The sequence below is a fragment of the Magnolia sinica genome, chromosome 4, assembly GCF_029962835.1.
Source record: "Magnolia sinica isolate HGM2019 chromosome 4, MsV1, whole genome shotgun sequence".
Lineage (NCBI taxonomy): Eukaryota > Viridiplantae > Streptophyta > Magnoliopsida > Magnoliales > Magnoliaceae > Magnolia > Magnolia sinica.
The window spans coordinates 64769314-64788288 of NC_080576.1; the positions used below are offsets into that span (position 1 = coordinate 64769314).

Genomic DNA, 18975 nt, shown 5'->3' on the forward strand with positions numbered 1-18975 from the left:
AGTCTTCTGTTAGCACCTCTTTGAAGGACTGTTCAGGGATACGGGAGGAGGGGGCCTTTGAAAACGTAGCAGCTTCTGGGATGGAGGGGTTCTGGGAAATCCTCATTTGACCTGAGGGTTCCTGAATTGGCCCTAATTTTGCCATCTGGACTGAAATTCAGTGTCTGTTGAAACCTTTCTGATGCAGTTGGGAAATGGCTGATGAAGCCTCTTCCAACGATTCAACCCAAACGAAGGCAAGGCCTCTCCTCTGCAGTCCCCCTTTCTTTTTTTTTTCCCCAGGGAGTACAATCTCCTTAACAGTCCTCACCTTGCGAAAGATACGGGATAGCATGTATTCATCCCAATCTTCTGGGATATTGGAGACGAATAGGGAAGGGAAAGCTGATATACAGTTGATATATAGCATGTACATTCATGGGACAGCTGATATACAGTTGGCACATACATTCAATTGATATATAGTAAGAACCTTGGAACCACCTGGCAGCACATACATTCATCCCAATCATCCAGCAAGCAGGTGGATACGCCAGCTGACACTGTTATGTAATACACTTTCTTTTCATCTAGTGACATATACCTATTTCCTGCTTGAGGTTGTGCAGTGGCTGCTGCAGTTCTTTGTTTTGTTTTGTTTTGTTTTTTTTTTTTTTTTTTTAAATTTTTTTTAATTTTTTTTTTTTAAATTTTATAAAAATGTATGTTGGGCTACTATAACATACACTCATGGTTGTTGTTATGACTTCTATGAACACTGTTGATGGATTCATGTGTTGGCAAATTGTTTGTATTTGTTTAATGCTTTTATGGCCTTTTGAGGTTATTTGTAAAATCAAAGGCCTCCTTTAAGACTGGGCGGGAAATGGATAGGCAACTTCGGTTGCCTGCTCTTTAGTTGTTTTTGGTGTTTCTTCCTGGGCTGTATTCTTTTCTCGTGTTTTGTGAGCTTTTTAATAAATTGTTGTTATCTCTAAAAAGAAATTAATTGTGCGCTGAGGAGAGCATTCAAAGTTTGTGATCCACAGAGAACAGTTGCAAGAGTTTATTATAGTTGAATGGTTTTGGCTGAGAACATTACCGTTTTCTGCAGGCTGTTGATCTCTATGTATTATTGGGCTCATATCTCCCAAAAGATGGGCAGATTTTGTCGGTGGCCATCTATCCAACAGAGTTTGGGCTTAAATGTATGGAAGTGGAAGCAGTACATGGACCCACTGCCCTCTTTGAGAGCTACAAAAAGCAAAATGATGACGATGACGATGACGATGATGATGACGATGACAATGATGATGATGATGACGAAGAAATGTGGCGTCAATATGAGCTGAATACACTAAGGTGACTGACTGAGAAGCTCTCTTGCATTTCTTCTTATTCCTTTCCAGCCTACTAATGATTTCGCTTCATAATACTGGTAGTTGCCTATGAAATGTAACATAAAGATCTTTTATAGACAAGAAATGATTTTGCTCCATGCGGGTGCTCAAACACATTTATCGAGTGGTGTCTTCTGTCTGTTTTGATACTTACAGGTACTACTTTGCAGTTGTGGAATGCGACTCAAGTGCTACTGCAGATCACCTTTACAAAACTTGTGATGGAGTTGAGCTTGAAAGGTCATCAAATATGTTGGATTTGCGGTTTATTCCTGATTCAATGGAACTTAAGCATTCTCCTCGTGACATTGCTACAGAGGTATTTCTCCCAACATTAAAAGCGGTCATGTTATCTGATGTTAATGTAGGCATAAATGTGCAAGCATGTACATGTGTGCATAAATAGTTGTGAGCGTTTTTTGTGGGGAGTTATGGGTAGGGTGACAGTCACGGCATGTACTGCTTTCCACATAGTTATACTTTGAAATTGATCATGGAACTGGAGGTCACTTCTGTGATCCACACAGGATTTGGTGTCTATCCTTGTGAGCTTTTATATGAGCTCACTTGTTCGATGCACATAGGTGTGCATTGGCATGATGGGTTTGGGTTGGAATTTTTCACAGTTAGATTTCATCCTTAGCTGCTCATATTTAGCTATCTATTGGAAATTGGAGTGGATCTTTGCCAACAATCACTTTGGGAGCTACACGTCCTCACTGTATCTAGTTCCTTTTTGTTCATCAATTTAGCATGGCTTATGCTATTCTGATCATATAGTTTTTTTTTTTTGCATTGAAGACATACTATTGGACTTTTATTCCAACAGTGTGGGACTGGGGGTCATGCATGGTCGCACGTGTGAGCCTAACATGGGATCCACGTGGGGGAAGGAGTTAGTGTTAGCTATTTGTTGATGTTCTACGCTTTAAAAATAAATGATAAGAGACACTCAAGCTAATAGAGAATGCTAAGGCAGCTTATGTTACTCTAATCTTCGTTGGTTTTTTTTCAAGCTATTTAAAGTACTTTTTGGGCATGTAACTCCATTTTTTTAAAATTTTTTATTTTGGTAAAAGTGGATTGTAACCTGAATTTATTAATTTAGGAAAAGGGGTGGTGTAACTCTCTTAGGGTTATATTGTTGAGATTACTTTGAGAGAGAGAGACCACTTCTTGTGCATTTGATTTGTGGCAGGCGTGTGTTGTGATATCATCCTATCATATGTTCTTCCTCTTCATTCCTTTCATCATTTTCTAATGTTTCATTGTGATATGTTTTTGAAATCCACTCTTGTTTTCCTTGGTGTGATCTACCTGAATCACGGATGGGCCCTTACTTTTGGTCCTCAAGCCTAACTTTTGGTGTGACATCTAATGGTTGGAGTTGATTTCACATACTCATCACATGGGCCTTGTAAAAAATCAAGGGTGAGCATCTCTCCCAACTATTTTGTTTGGCGTGGCCACTTGAGTCACAAGTCGGTTTGATTTTTGGCCTTCAACCTAACGTGGGATGACACATGTAATGGTTGGTGTGGATTTCATGTACACATTATAGGGGGTCTCATAAAAAACCAAGGGTGAGTGTCCGCCTCTCAACTGTTTTCTTGGGTGTGGCCCACCTGAATAAGAGATTCACCTAATTTTTGAGCCCTAGGCTGATGGGGACATCTCACGCACACGCACGCCCCCCTTATGCACGTACGCAAGGAGGCCCCCACCTTCGATCTGGATCGATGATGACATCCATGGAGGGCCTCCTAGTTAGAGGATTGTGTTTTGGTTCCTTGGGGTGGACCCGATCATCATGTGGATCTCATGATCGTGACCCACTACCCTAGATGACTTAGGACTTTGAGTTTTGCTTATTATCGTTATTAGGAACATCATGAACGGTTTAGATTACATTGATTAATTGTTATTTTTTATTACTTCGTCTTTAAGTAATAGTATGCGCACATGACGCGGCTTTTGGCGTATAGGTTTTTCTTATAAATAGGCAACCCCTTGTAAGGTTTTTTTCATTGGAGATGATTAATAAAATTTTGTGTTTTCCTGCTTTTCTAATTCTCTAAGTTGTGGAAACCTAATTGGGTGCGAAACCCTCCCTTCTTCGAAGGACTAACTACCGTGGTGCGAAGCCACACCCATCCCAAATCGCCCCCATCTCCTACCATCTATATTCCTCATCTCCTACAGTCATTCCCTCATCAAATTCACCCACGTTTGCAGCTAATCTATCCCCTATAACAGATTTTCAGAATTTGGCCCTGTAGGAGGGCTGAAACTTCGGCGGAGCACTGTTCAAACCGATCATCCGTTTGACCTGAAATTTAGAGGGAAGGTGGCCCATCCCTGGCCGACCAGGCCCTAGCTAGCCGATTCCAGATTCGTGGGCCCCACACACGTACGAGCTGCCATCCACGCATGTGTGTTAGGCCGGTTTACTGTCCACATGTGCGGGCTGATCACAGGTTCCCTCTCGTCTCTATTTCATTCCTCTTTCACCTTGTTTCCATAACCCTAACCCTAGATCATTTCAAATCTCCAAGTTCTATTCCACTTTTGAAACCCTAGGTTTTTCCGAATTGAAACGTGAGAATCCCTTGGATTGGGAAATAATCCTTTGCATGTGTAGATGAATCTACTATCCTTTGAGCATTGTTTGGTCTATAATTTTTAATTAATTCAACCCTAACATATGTAGGCTTGGACCCTCATAGATTCCCCTTGTTGAATGCTTGACTTTATGTGGAATGTAGAATTTTTGTGATTGTTTCTAAATTAGTATGATCTAAAGTCTGAAACTGAAATCTTGCATATTATATTTAATTTCCATGTCCTGCATCAAATTTGGTTTCAAAGCTTAGGTTTTTCATAGGGGATTGCATTGCATGTTTAGGGTTTAGTCTACTGGTGTTTATTTTACATTAAATTTCATCATATAGGGTTGTTTAGGACCCATCATTCACAACATAGACTGTTGAATTTTCTATTGTCAGAAATTCTCCAATTTTCATTGCTGAATTTTGTGTTAACAAACTGTTTGGACAGTTACGTTGTTGGAATTTTAGGAGCGTTGCGTAGTTTCCCTCATATAGAGTCCTATAGGAGCATTTAGTCCCATTTAGACGCATATAGTTGCATTAGAGGACCTTTGAGTTGATTGGGTGGTTGTATGCTCACACGTACTGGTCGCAGTTTTGGGTTGCACCCTGCACTAAACATGGAGCAATTACAAGAGTCAATGGACAAACATAACCTAACAGTTTGAGTCTTTGGGTAGGCGCTTGGAACAACGTATTGACCAACGCTGGGATTGGCTTAATGTGCGTGTTACCCAACTAGAGACCTCCGCCTGGGCAAACCCCGCCATTGGAGAAGATGCCCAATTTCAGGCAGGTGGTCAGGAGGATAGACAAGGGAATGGGGGTGGCCAAAAAAATAGACATGGGTGCGCACCCATGCACCCACCCCGCGAGGGGTATCATGATCATTATGACCCAGATGCGCAACTCCTCAAGGGAGTTAGAGTAGAGGCCCCTACATTTAATGGCCACTTGGGCCCTAAAGCTTTTCTAGATTGATTGACGAATATGAATTACTATTTTGAGTGGTACGACATGTTGGATGCTCGTCTAGTCCGATTTGCCAAGATGAAGTTTGTGGGCCAAGCAAAGAGGTTTTGGGCTACTGTGGAGCGAAAGAGAGGTTGAGGGAACCCTTAATAGTCCATTGAGGAGAAACGAAAGAAACTCTTAAGGAAAAATACCTCACTTTCTCTTATCACTTAAGGTTGGTTGAGGAATCGAAGTCCAAGTCTAAGCCTCTCCCTATTCTAAATACCAAAGACTTTGAGCGAGAGACTGAGTCGGACTCGATGGTGTACTCCCTTGTGGCTAGGGAAAGTGCACCAGAGGCTAGTGCAGAGTTATCCACTGAGGCCATTCCGGTAGTGGATGAGTTTCGTGATGTCTTTCCCGATGATCTACCAGATGAGCTTCCCCCTATGAGGGATATACGACACGCCATTGATTTAGTCCCTAGGGCGACTCTACCAAACCTGTCTGAGGTAGTCAATAGGAGTCTGAGAAATTTGCTCAGGTGTTTAGTGGGAGAGCACACCAGGACGTGGGATACTGCACTACCTATCGTCGAGTTTGCATTTAATAGTTCTGTTAATAGATCCATAGGTTAAGTCCTTTTGAAGTCGTTACTGGTTATAAACCTAGGAAGCCTATTGATCTTGTCCCTATGTCCTTGGCCCATAGGCTAGCAGAGTCCGCAGAATCCTTTGCACATCACATTCATTCATTACATCAAGAAATCAGGCGAAAGATCAATACTAGTAATGAACATTACAAAATTTCTGCTGACCAACATAAACGATTCAAAGAATTCAATGTAGGAGACTATGACGATCCACATCAGGCCAGAGTGGTACCCTCAGGGAGCCATTCGTAAATTATATGCGCGTAGCGCTGGACCATTTAAAATTATAAAACGAAACGATCTCAATGCGTATGTGATAGAGCTTCCACCTTCCATGGGAATTAGTTCCACATTCAATGTGGAGGATCTAGTTGCATTTCAGGGGATCACTGATATATTATCCAGCCTGTCACCTAACCATCCTGATTCTCCAGACTTTTCCCTTGATCCATGGCCCCCTCTCGACCCATCTTCCCAGCCTCTACCTCCCATACCTACCCTTCCCACACCCAGAGAGGAGAAAGAGAATATTCTGGACCATCAGATAATATCGACGTCAGACAGCGGATTTTAAAAGTTCCTGGTCAAGTGGAAGTTACGCCCATCTTTAGATAGTACGTGGCTCACTGAGGAGGAGTTTTAGATACTTGATTCTGACATCTTGGATCGGTTCAGGAGTTTTGTTTCACCAGTGGCGAAATCTTTGCAGCCGGGGAGAGTTGATGGGGACATCTCGCGCACACGCACGCCCCCTTGCGCACGTACGCAAAGAGGAGGGCCCGGCCTTCGATCTGGATCGATGACGACATCCATTGAGGGCCTCCTAGTTAGAGGACTGTTTTGGTTTCTTGTGGTGGACCCGATCATCATGTAGATCCCATCATTGGATCTCATAATTGTGGCCTACTACCCTAGGTGACCTAGGACTTTTGAGTTTTGCTTATTACCGTTATTAGGAACATCATGAACGGTTTAAATTGCATTGATTAGTTGTTATTTTTTATTACTTCGTCTTTAAGTAATAGTATACATACATGGCGTGGCTTCTGGGGTATACGTTTTTCTTATAAATAGGCAATCCCTTGTAGGGTTTTTTTCATTGAAGATGATTAATAAAATTATGCGTTTTTCTGCTTTTCTAATTCTTTGAGTTGTGGAAACCTAATTGGGTGCGAAACCCTCCATTCTTTGAAGGGATAACTACTGTGGTGCAAAGCCACACCCATCCCAAATTGCCCCATCTCCTACCCTCCATATTTCTCATATCCTACAGTCACTCCCTCATCAAATCCACCCACGTTTACAGCTAATCTATCCCCTACAATAAAGTTCCAGAATTCGGCCCTGCAGGAGGGCTGAGACTTTAGCGGAGCACCGTGTTCAAACCGATCATCCGTTTGACCTGAAATTTGGAGGGAAGGTGGCCCATCCCTGGCCGACCAAGCCCTAGCTGGCCGATTCCAGATTCGTGGGCCCCACACACGTGCAGGCTGCCATTTATGAGCGTACGTCAGGCTGGTTTGCTGTACACACGTGCAGGCCGCATCCGCGCACGTGCGTCAGGCCGGTTTGCTATCCACAGGTGCGGGCTGATCACAGGTTCCCTCTCGCCTCTATTTCACTCATCGTTCGCCTTGTTTCCATAACCCTAACCCTAGATCATCTCAAATCCTCAAGTTCTATTCCACTTTTGAAACTCTAAGTTTTTCCGAATTGAAACGTGAGAATCCCTTGGATTGGAAAATAATCCTTTGCATGTGTGGATGAATCTACTATCCTTTGAGCATTGTTTGGTCTATAATTTTTTATTGATTCAACCCTAACATGTGTAGGCTTGGACCCTCGTAGATTCCCCTTGTTGAATGCTTGACTTTATGTGGCATGTAGAATTTTTATGATTGTTTGTAAATTAGTATGATCTGAAGTCTGAAATCTTGCATATCATATTTAATTTCCATGTCCTGCATCATAGGCCTAACACGGGGGGATGCACCGGATGGTCAGAGGGGATTTCAGAAACACATCATGTTGGAGCCCAGATGAGCTGCCCAACCCTTTGCTCACATGGATGGTCTCCTGCGAGCTGAGCAATGCCATAGGAGACCGGGATGCGCACGCACACACATATTCCATCCAAAACGTTAGCGACCATCTTTTCCCTCTTAAAACCTCAGTAACTGCCCCTACCCTTTAGAAATTAGAACCCTAATCACCATTTTGTTCCCCATTACAAAACCTTAGCCTCTACTCTCCTTCCAAACCCAATATCTTGTCTGTCCATCACCAAAAAAAAAAAAAAAAAAGAGAGAGAAGAAGAAGAAGAAAAGAAAGAAAAGAAAAAAGAAGAATTAGTTCTACATTCATATCAAACCATTAAACCATTAGGAAAAGCCAAGATACTAGCCATATTCCTTTAACAAACCCATCGCCTAAACCCCCAAGAACAATTTAGCCTCTTTATCAACCTTATATCCTCACTAGAAACCCTAGATGTAGCCTATTGCGCTATATCCATTCAGATTTGTCAATTGGCAAGGAGGACTAAAGGTTGAGACATTCGTATTGCTACTAGGACCAAAGGTTCAGTGGTTCAGAGGGGGTTGTCATGGGTGCATCAAATTTGTGCGAGTCAGGCCCTGTTGCTGGTGGTATGGGAGCCAATGTTTAGATTCTGGCAGGACTTGTGTGGAGACTCATTGCTGGGGGAAAGATTTGCCGATCTGTTTGTCATTGCAGCTCAATGGTAAGCGGTCTGGGGGCCAACCTTCTGGCGAAATCTCAAGGAGATTTCTTCTTTTTCTGGGCTTCTCGTGTTATTGGAGACTGTATATCTCTCTCCCAGGACGATGGAAAAATCTAGAGGATGGTAATTCCTGCAACAGCATGGGGCATTTGGTTGGAGAGGAATTACAGAATCTTCAGGGATAGCCAATCAAATCTAGCTAGAGTTGCAGTTGGGATTTGTAAGTTGTTGGTGGTACCTACTCTCCTCTTTGAATGTGAGTGGACTGGGGCCATTAAGTGGAATCTGGACAAGGCGGGCTTTAACTCTTTGTGGTCTGCTCCCTAGTTTGGTCAGTTCAAGGCCAATTTTGACAGATGCTCCTTTGGTAATCCAGGCTTTGCGGAAATAGGGGGATGCATAACCAACCACGATCGTAAAAGTCTGGTGGAATTCTCTAGCCTGGTGGGGATTCATGACTCCCACGTGGAAGTTGTAGCTTTGTTGCATGCGACTAAGCTGGTCAGAAATTATGGCCTGTGGCCTGTGTTGATATAATGGGATTCTAAAACATTATAAGATGGGTTTTGAGAGGCCATTGTCGTGAAAATTTCAAAGCATGATCAGTGAAGTATTGGATTTTTTAGAGATTATCCTCTTTCCAGCACGTGTGGAGGGAAGCAAATGGGGCAGCTGATATGCTTGCAAAAGAGGGTGCATCAAGCAATGAACACGAGCTTCCCATTCCAACCCTACGCATACCACAGTGTGCCCGACATGGAATGTTAGAGTTTGTAGTAATGTGGCATCCCCTCCCATTATTCACTATGGTGTGGCCCACCTGATGGTTGGATTTATCTGAATTTTGGGATTGGGGTCAGGCATGGACCTGATGGATGGGTTGGATGGCATCCACACCAAAAGACTGTCTGTGTTGGTAATATTGCCATGTGAATATTTCCATCTTTACAGTTGCACACACACACTTATATGACAGAAATATACACAAGGAGAGGGAGAGGGAGAGGGAGATGAATTGCATCCTTTATTCTAAGAGGAAAGCTTTTATTGGTTTTTTTTTTTTGGAATTCCCAAAGTATTATTGAACTATGAGCTATTCGGATACCCATTTGCCACCCATTCCCAAAGTTTTATTGAAACCTGAGTCATTCGGGCACTCAACGGATGCCCAAACTTGATTGGAGTTCTGCCAGGGACGTCAAATATGGTATCTAGACCAAAAGCCCATAGGTCCAGAAATTGACTCCCTTGTTCAGGTCCATATATACTTGTCCAGAACCCAACTTGTTGACAGCCCTAGCAATGGGAGCACCGGAGCATCTCTTCTAAGATGTTTGATGTAGGACATGAAATTAAATATGATATGCAAGATCTCAAGCTTTAGATCATACCAATTTTAAACAATCACAAAATTCCACGTCCCACATACGATCAAACATTCAATAAGGGGAATCTATGGGGGTCCAAGCCTACACACGTTTAGGGCCGGATCAAATAAACTTATAAACCAAACAATGCCTAACAGAGTGTAAGATTCATCCACTCTTGCAAAGGATAGTTCCCCAATTCAAGAGATTCACTATGTTTCAATTCGGGGAAAGTCTAGGGTTTGCAAAAGTTGGAAAAAACTTGGAATTTGGGATTATCTAGGGTTAGGGTTAAGGATTTAAGGTAAGAGAGGAGTGAAATAGGGGAGAGAATAACCTGAGACAGTCCACACGTGTGGACAATAGCCCAGCTCAGACGCACGTGCGTGGGTTCCTATCCGCACGTGTGTGGGCCCCACGAAACTGGAAACGGCCAGCTAGGCGTTGGTCGGCCAGAGGAGGTCCACCCTCACGCCAAGTTTCACGTCGATCTGTGGTTCGGTATGTGCGTGGTGCTCCGCCGAAGTTTCGGCCCCTTGGTGGGCCAGAATATGAAAATATGTTGTAGAGGAGAATTTGGGTGTAGAGAAAAGATAAATCTGAAGATGGGAAGGCTGTGGGAGATGATAGATGTGGGGTGTAAGAGGTGGGACGATTTGGGATGGTTGTGGCTTTGCACCACGGTAGTTGGCCCTTTGAGGAAGGGAGGGTTTCACACCCAATTATCTTCTTCAATTCAGAGGAATAGAGGAGAAAAAAATGCAGAATTTTATTTATAAACTTCAATAAAAAAAAACCTACATGGGGTTGCCTATTTATAAGAAAACCCTAAACCTCAAAAGCCGCACCATATGCACATACTATTACTTAGTAACAACTAATCAACGCAATCAAAATCGTTCATAATGTTTCTAATAACGATAATTACCAAAACTCAAAATCCTAGATCATCTAGGGTAGTGGGCCACGATCATGAGATCCAATGGTGGAATCCCTATGATGATCGGGTTCACTCCAATGCTCCATAGCACGACCTCCTAACTAAGAGGTCCTCCATAGATGTCGTCGTCAATACAAATCGATAATGGGGCCTTCCTCCTCCTTGAGTACGTGCGTAGGGTGGGGGGCGTGCGCGTGCGCATGATGTCCCCATCAACTCTCCCTGGCTGCGAAGATTTCGCCACCAGTGAAACAAAACTCCTGAACCGCTCCAAGATGTCAGGATCAAGTCTCTGAAGCTCCTCAGTGAGCTAAGCACTGTCTGAAGTTGGGCGTGACTTCCACTTGACTAGGAACTTTTAAAATCCGTCGTCTGACGTTGATACTATCTGATGGTCCAGAATATCCTCTATCTCATATTTGGGTGTGGGAATGGTAGATATGAGAGGTAGAGGCTGGGAAGATGCCTTGAATCAAGGAAAATGTCTGGGGAATCAGGATGGTTTGGTGCAAGGCTGGACAATGTATCAGTGGTCCCCTGAAATGCAACTAGATCCTACACATTGAATGTGGAACTAATTCCCATGGGAGGTGGAAGATCTACCACATACGCATTGAGACTGTTTTGTTTTATAATTTTGAAAGGTGCAGTGCTACGCGTGTAATTTATGAACGGCTCCCTGAGGGTATCACTTTGGCCTGATGCGGACCATCACAGTCCTCTACATTGAATTCCTTAAATCGTTTATGTTGGTCAGCAGAAATTTTGTAATGTTCATTACTAGTATTGATCTTTTGCCTGATTTCTTGATGCAATGAATGAATGTGATGTGCAAAGGACTCTGTAGACTCTGATGACTTATGGGACGGGGACATATGGATAAGATCAATAAGCTTCCTAGGAACAACATCACACCAAAACGTGGCTTTATATGATCCAAACTAAATAGGAACAAGACAATGGTGCAAGACTGGACTGAAAGTTTCATCAACCCATGACACTATAGGGTTGAGGATGGGCTTCAAGCCCAAACAGCTCACAGTGCCAGTTGATGCCACGTTGGTACAACTACCACTATCCACGATCATCTTGCAGCTCTTATCACGACATTTTGCGTGAGTATAGAGGGTCATGTTGCGGCGCCAATTATCGGCATTCTTTGCTTGTGTAAAGGCGCGATGCACAACTGCAAGAGTCGCAGACTCTTGCCCTCTCTCTTCCTCATCACTAGGGGTTTCTGCTGGCTCATATTCTTCTTCCTCACCATTACTTTTTGGGTGCACTACTTCTACTTGCATGTCAATAAGGAACACCTTGGCGCCCTCTCTCGTGCCACATTGGTGGGCAAAGTGACCAAACCCTGGACATCTAAAACACCTAGTCGCATCACTTTTGTGCGATCTAGACCCAACAACTCCTTTACCCTTATCATCCTTGGGCCCAGACTGAACACTACCGGAAGGCTTGTATTGATATCCAGTGCTAGGCTTAGCCCCAGAAGGGTTGACCTTAGTGCCAAAATCGCGAGGCTCAAACCGCCTTTCCACAAGTGTTTTGAGGTATTGCTCGACCTCCAACACTACTTGATACATCTGTTCAAGAGTGTATATGTCCTTGGTGAGCAACTCTCTCCTAATGTCAGAACGGAGGCCCGTCTTAAAAGGCCTAGGCGCTTCCTTCATTACGCTAATCCCCAAGATAGCAGGTGTGAGCTCCTTTTCCGACTTTAGGCCTATCAGCTTGATCGGGGGGCCTTACAAAATCCTGGCTAAAATTCTGTCTATCAGACTCTCGAAAGTTATAGGAAAGCTTATCTCCAAGTATCAGCATGCGTTCATCAAGGGTAGACAAATTATTGATTACACCTTGATCGCAAATGAATGCCTGCATTCGTGCCACAAAACCGGTTTGAAAAGCATTTTTTGTAAGCTGGATATTGAAAAGGCTTACGATCATATGGAGTGGGCCTTCAGTACATGATGGGTCGCATGGGATTTGGAGAGAGATGGAGAGGCTGGATCAAGGCATGCTTAGGATCAGCCCACCTTTCTATTCTCATTAACGGTTCCCCGCATGGTTTCTTTAAAAGCTCGAGAGGGATTCGTCAAGGCGACCCTTTATCTCCTCTCCTCTTTCTTTTAGTGGGTGAGGCCCTATCGCAGATGCTATCTCGGGGTCAAGAGGTTGGGATCCTTAAAGGGGTTTCTATGACGGGTGTCCCAGCTCCTATTTCCCACGTTCAATTTGCAGACGACATGCTCATCTTCTCTGAAGTGGTCCCATCCTGCATCGACAACTTGCGCACAACCCTTATCTGTTTTGAGGTTGTCTCAGGGCTGAGAGTTAACCTCTCTAAATAAAAAATTTATGGTGTCAACATCTCAGATTCAGAGCTGTCCTCCTGTGCCAAGATCCTGGGGTGTCTAGCAGCCCTCTTCCCCCTCCATGTTTGTGGGCCTCCCCCTTTCCATTGGTCCTCCGCCGAAGAAAATGTGGAAAAGAATTGTCTACAAATTCCAGAAATACTTAGCCAGGTGGAAATGCCAATACTTATCTATGGGTGGTCGCCTCACACTCATCAAGTCGGCCCTATCTAATCTGCCAGTTTATTTCATGTCCTTATTTCATTGCCCTCCTTCAGTTCTGATTCAGATAGACAGGCTTCGTCATGACTTTCTTTGGTGCGGAAAAGACTTGCAGAAGAAATCACACCTTCTGGACTGGCATGAAGTTTGCAAACATTTTTAGGAGGGGGATGCTAGTATCAGAAACCTAAAGATCATGAATCTCGCCCTACTTGGTAAACGGACATGGAGACTGGCCACCGATAATAATGCCCTTTGAAATTCCATCATCAAAGGCAAGTACAGTACTTCCCCTGGTGGTTAGTGGACCAAGGATTCCACGTCATATAGGGCCTCGTTCATTTGGAAAGGGATCTTGAGATCCAAGAAGGCGGTTATTAATAACATCAGATTTGATCTTGGCAACGGTGCTGATATAAGATTCTGGGAGGATATTTGGGTGGGTGAGGAGTCCCTCAAAAACAAATTTCCGAACATTTACAATTTGAGTCCAACGAAGAACATCCCGGTCGCTAGCTATTATGAAACCTCTAATTCCAGTTTCGTTTGGATCGTGAAGTGCATCAGGAATTTCCATGACCGGGAAGTGGAAGAATTTGTGGGGTTGCTCGATCTGATCTCTTAGGCGATCCCTGATCCCTTTGCTCCCGATAGACCGATCTGGGCTAAGGACAAAACCAGTACATTTTCGGTGAAATCGCTCTACTCTCTCCTTACCCCTTTGTCCGTCTCAGCAGGCCCCACGACCCCTTTTATCTGGAAATATCCAGCTCCCCCTAAATTCATTTGTTTCGACTGGTTGGTTGGGAGAAAGCAGATCCTCACAGTTGATAATCTTTGGAAAAGAGGCATGCAAATGGTGAACATTTGCCTCTGCTGCATGCAAGATGAAGAATCCATTGATCACCTCCTGATTTATTGCCGGTTCATCTCTCGGATTTGGGTGGAATTATTCAGAAGATTTAATATCAGCGGCCATCTCCCGAACTCCTCCCTCAATATGATGTCGTCTTGGCACGGTTTTAAGTTGGGTAAATGCAGAACTCGGGTTTGGAGAATGGCGCTTCTTGCAATTTGGTGGTCAGTTTGGGAGGAAAGAAACGATAGATGTTTTAACAATAAGCTCTCCTTGGTTCAAGTTATTTGGGATAGGGCCGAAAGGCTGATTGTCGAATGGGCTGTCTTAGTTAATTGTCTTAAGGACTATGATCTTTTGTTTCTAGATTTCTAGTTTTGCTGCTATCTCAGCAGTTTCTCATTGTATTTCCTTTTTTCCTTTAATATAATCCCGTTATCTTTGAAAAAAAAAATATTCAATGAAAAAAAACCTACAAGGGGTGTCTATTTATAATAAAACCCTATACCTCAAAACTCGCGCCATGTGCGTAACCTATTACTTAGAGATGAAGTAACCACAAATAACAACTAATCAAAGCAATCTAAACCGTCCATGATGTTCCTAATAACAAAAATAACCAAAATTCAAAGTACTAGATCATTTAGAATAGTGGGTCACGATCATGAGAACCCATGGTGGGATTCACATGATGATAGGGTCCACTCCAAGGGACCAAAACGCAGTCCTCTAACTAGGAGGTCCTCCCTGGATGTCGTCATTGATCCAGATCGACGGTGGGGTCCTCCTCCTTGCATACGTGCGTAGGGGGGCGTGCGTGTGCGCGTGATGTCCCCATCATTAGGCCCCTAATTGTATGGTCCCCCAACCTTTCATAGCACTCCACTTTGGCATCTTTGAATGTTGGCAATAGAAAAAGGTGAGTGAAGACTGTCCTCAACGTGTGCATCTCTGCACCAAATGTTGTGCCAAAAACTGGTAGAACTTCCATCACCTATCCGCTACCTGCATTCCATTGCCTGTTAACTTTAAAGATGTTGTATTCACAAATATGTATAGTGCCTATGACTGATGCTAACCTAGCAACTAGTTAAGCAATCATTCAGTGTCATCATCATCATTTAGTGTGTGACTTGTTTATGAAAGCCAATTTTTGGTAATTTAGTTCTTATGCTTTTACCTATAAACCATTCAAATATAATGTTTTTTATTCAGGCACCTACAAACTATGAGGCTTTGGATTTCCATACTGCTGCATTGCAACACAGTAAAATTCAGCTTTCCTGGGATGAAGATGAGCCAAATCGTAAGATCTTGAAACGGAAATTCAATTCTGAACAGGTTGGTTTGATTTATATTGGTTAAATTAAATGCACTGGTGATTTACGCTAGGTGGTTTATCATAAATTTATAAGCATTGCTGAAATTTCGTCTGGACATAGTAAATAGGCTGCGTAGTTGAAACCTTTCCATCCTTTATTATGCCTTTTCCTACTATCTCAAACTAAAAAGCATTTCATGGGCTTTTTTATTTTATTTTTTGCAATATTCACTTTGTTCTTTTGAATGATGCTCTGGGCAACATTTTCTGCGCAAAACACAATATTTGATTTGATCCAAAAGATATCAAACTATCGAAATTATCCTGGTATTGTTTGGAATCTCTGTTAAGGACAATGACCACCTACCCAAGGGTTCATTGCTTGAAAATCGCTATCAGAATCGGTTGTAATATGAAAGGGGGCATGAGATGAAGAACTTCACCCAAATATGGAGTGACAGTGCAGTCACAAGATGTGTACAATGTAGTTGTTATATAAGTATAGTTTTCCAGAAGGCATGCTTGAACAGCTAAACACAAATTGGCATCCATATCACCGTTGTAAGAATGTGGTAACTTTGTGACAACATGGTTGAAAACATTTCTATTCATTTACAGTCTACACGGAGAAAACAGAATGAAAAGAGTGGCAGTAAAAGCTTAAAAACAAAACTAAACAAAAAAAATACATCGGGACACCCATGGCTCCTTCTCAAACCTTTATATCTAGTCCATAAGTCAAAACTTGAGTTGAGTATGTGTGGATTAACTTGATCGCAATTCACACATGTGAGTCCTGTATGTCCCACATGTGGCCTGCATGAGCACACATGTAGGACTCCATGGTCACATGCATAATAGCTTAATGTACTAGTGTTTATTTTTAATTTCTTCATTTATTTTCCTTTTAGCCTTTCAATGACCAAGATGACCCTACTTAAAGCCATAGTAAAATAAGGAAGGAGGGTTAGGAAGATTATCAGTACCTAAATTCAAAGGAGCTTTACCCTGTGGTGGACAGTGGGAAGACCGATGTCTGAAAATTCCTTCTTTCATATACCTTCAAATCTGGTTTTGCTGCCTGAGAATGAGGAACCACTTTATCTGTAACATTATCAGTAGGAGCACATGCCTTTAGAATTTTAGATTGGTATAGAGATGAAAAAGGGGAGAAAGAATGAAAAAAGACGAGAGAAGAGAGAAGAAAGATGAAGGAAGAGAAGAATGAGTTAGGGTTATGTGTCTCCACCCTCTTTTCTCTTATGTTAAAGTAATAAAAGCAAATATGACAAAAATACTCCTATACAATAAACTTTATGTTCAACATATCCCAATACTTAAAAACACTAAGAAACTTGTGGACCGTAGGCCCATAACCAAAACCAAGAGGGCTGTAGGCCCATACCCAACCGTTAACAGGAACATAAAGAATTGGATTGAAGTCGAGAATAGGTGTGGGAAGAACCAGTGACTGGTTTTCTCTGTGATCTTTTGAAAAATATGTAACGTTAAAAGTTAAATATCCCAAGAAAACACATTTTATAGCCCCATCTAACAATTTATTTCGATGAGGATCCATATTGTAAACATGACAAACATACCCAAAGACTTGTAATGGAATTTTAAGAATAAAGTAGTGTTGAGAAATATTGAATTAGGGAATTGACTTGTAAGAACTATAGTGGGCAAATGATTAATCAAATGATAGGCAGTAATGACAACATCAGACCAAAGATACTTGGGAACGGATATACCAGTGAGAAGAGCATGGTAATTTCTAAAAGATGTCTATTCTTCCTTTTAGGAATTTCATGTTGTGGGGTATTTGCATGGGTGGTTTGAGAATTTATACCATGCTTCTGAAGATAAGACTAAAATGAGAATGATATTCTTTTGTATTATCGGTATGGAGGGTTTTACTATTTGTATTAAATTGATTTTTAACCCAAGTATGAAACACTTTGAAAATTTAACCAATTTGATCTCTATTTTTTTTTAATCAAATAAATCCATGTCATAAGAGAAGCATCATCAATGTTAGAGGCAAAGTATTTAAATCCATTATAATTAATTAGAATCGACCCCGTGTATCAGAATGAACTAATGAATTTATATATATATATATATATATATATATATGACTTTCTTTCAATAGAGGGATAAAAGACTTATGATGTTTAACCAAAATACATGCCCCACATTTGAAATTTTTTAATATCATTAGACTTAATTGGCTAACACAACAAAGACTTTAGGATTGAAAAGGATGACCAAAACGACAATGTCAAAGATAAAGATCTTTTTCTTTTTTAATTATCATAAAACACTCCCTAAACTGACTTAAAGAATCCAAATGAAGAATGGATAACCCATCCTTTTCAAATCCACCTCCGAGCAACTTATTCTTCTTCAAATCCTAAAAGACATAATGATTAGGAAAAAATTCACACTATGATTTAGATCCTTTGTAATCTGACTCACAGATAACAGATAACAGATTAGAAGCAATATTAGGCACCAATTAGACAAGAGATAAGGAGAGTAATGCTGAAGCTGAAACAGTACCATGTTCCTTAATAGATGTCAAGGTACCATCTGCTAACTTCACACGAGGTAAACAATGAAAAAGACACTTATGTACCTGTCATATAATTAGTAGCCCCTAAATCAATTATCCAAGGGTTGGACTAAGAAGCAGTGTGAAGAGTAGTAGAGGAATTACCTTTCTGAGCCAAAGATGTGGAGAGGACTTATTTTGGGTGTTGCCCTTGAGTAAAGCATCATACTCACTTTTTGAGAGATGGACTACATCATCTACTAGTTGAACTATGGGTGACTTTATAAATGGAGCCACTTTACCAATAGTACTTGGAAAGTCTTTATTAATCGTAGTGACTGAATTAGCAGAACGACCTTGAGGTGGTTTACCATGATGAACCCAACGATAATCAACAGTATGGCCATATCGACCATAATGAGTATGCAGTCTGCATCACAACCACGACTAACACCACGGCCCACATCTCTATCCCATCGTCCAATATCTCTACCTCTTCGAGCACTAGCATTATAAAAAATTTTAAACCCAGTAACAAAGGCAGATTTTTCAACCGTAGCTGGTCCCATAGCTACATTATACCTCTCATCTCTTAAGACTAAAGCATAAACACTCAGGGAAGGATGCATAGGTGAACCAAGAATATGAGCCTGCACAAGTTCAAAATCAGAACTAAGACCTGTTAAAATGTGAATAAATACTTCCATGAACTTGGAGATGGAGTGGAGGAAAAAACCAACTTGTGGAGTTGGAGATTCAGGTGAGAACAATGGTTCTACTTCAGAACCAGCTAACGAAGGAAGATTAGGACCAGGTGAAAAGGTAACAGCAGAGCAGATAGCAGAAGAAAAAGACCAGAACCAGGAAGATTGGACAGAGGTTACAGGTAGGAAAAGGGCCCAGAAAGGGAAAGGAATTGCGATCTCGAAGGACTGGTCGGGGTATCCAACATTGTATGTGGCGGGTTTCCCAGATGGATGGCTGGGCTATCACTTCGAGAAGGTTTTTGGAA

At 42.0% G+C, this 18975-nt stretch overlaps 1 protein-coding gene across 1 annotated transcript in view; it reads left to right on the forward strand.

Moving 5' to 3' along the window:
- The window catches only part of LOC131243173 (pre-rRNA-processing protein ESF1), a 47178-nt gene that overhangs the window by 17694 nt on the left and 10509 nt on the right, over window positions 1–18975 (forward strand). The window contains exons 3-5 of the mRNA XM_058242321.1: window positions 1094–1341; window positions 1536–1698; window positions 15301–15426. Of these exons, the coding sequence (XP_058098304.1) occupies window positions 1094–1341; window positions 1536–1698; window positions 15301–15426 (537 nt within the window). The remainder of the gene's footprint in view (window positions 1–1093; window positions 1342–1535; window positions 1699–15300; window positions 15427–18975) is intronic.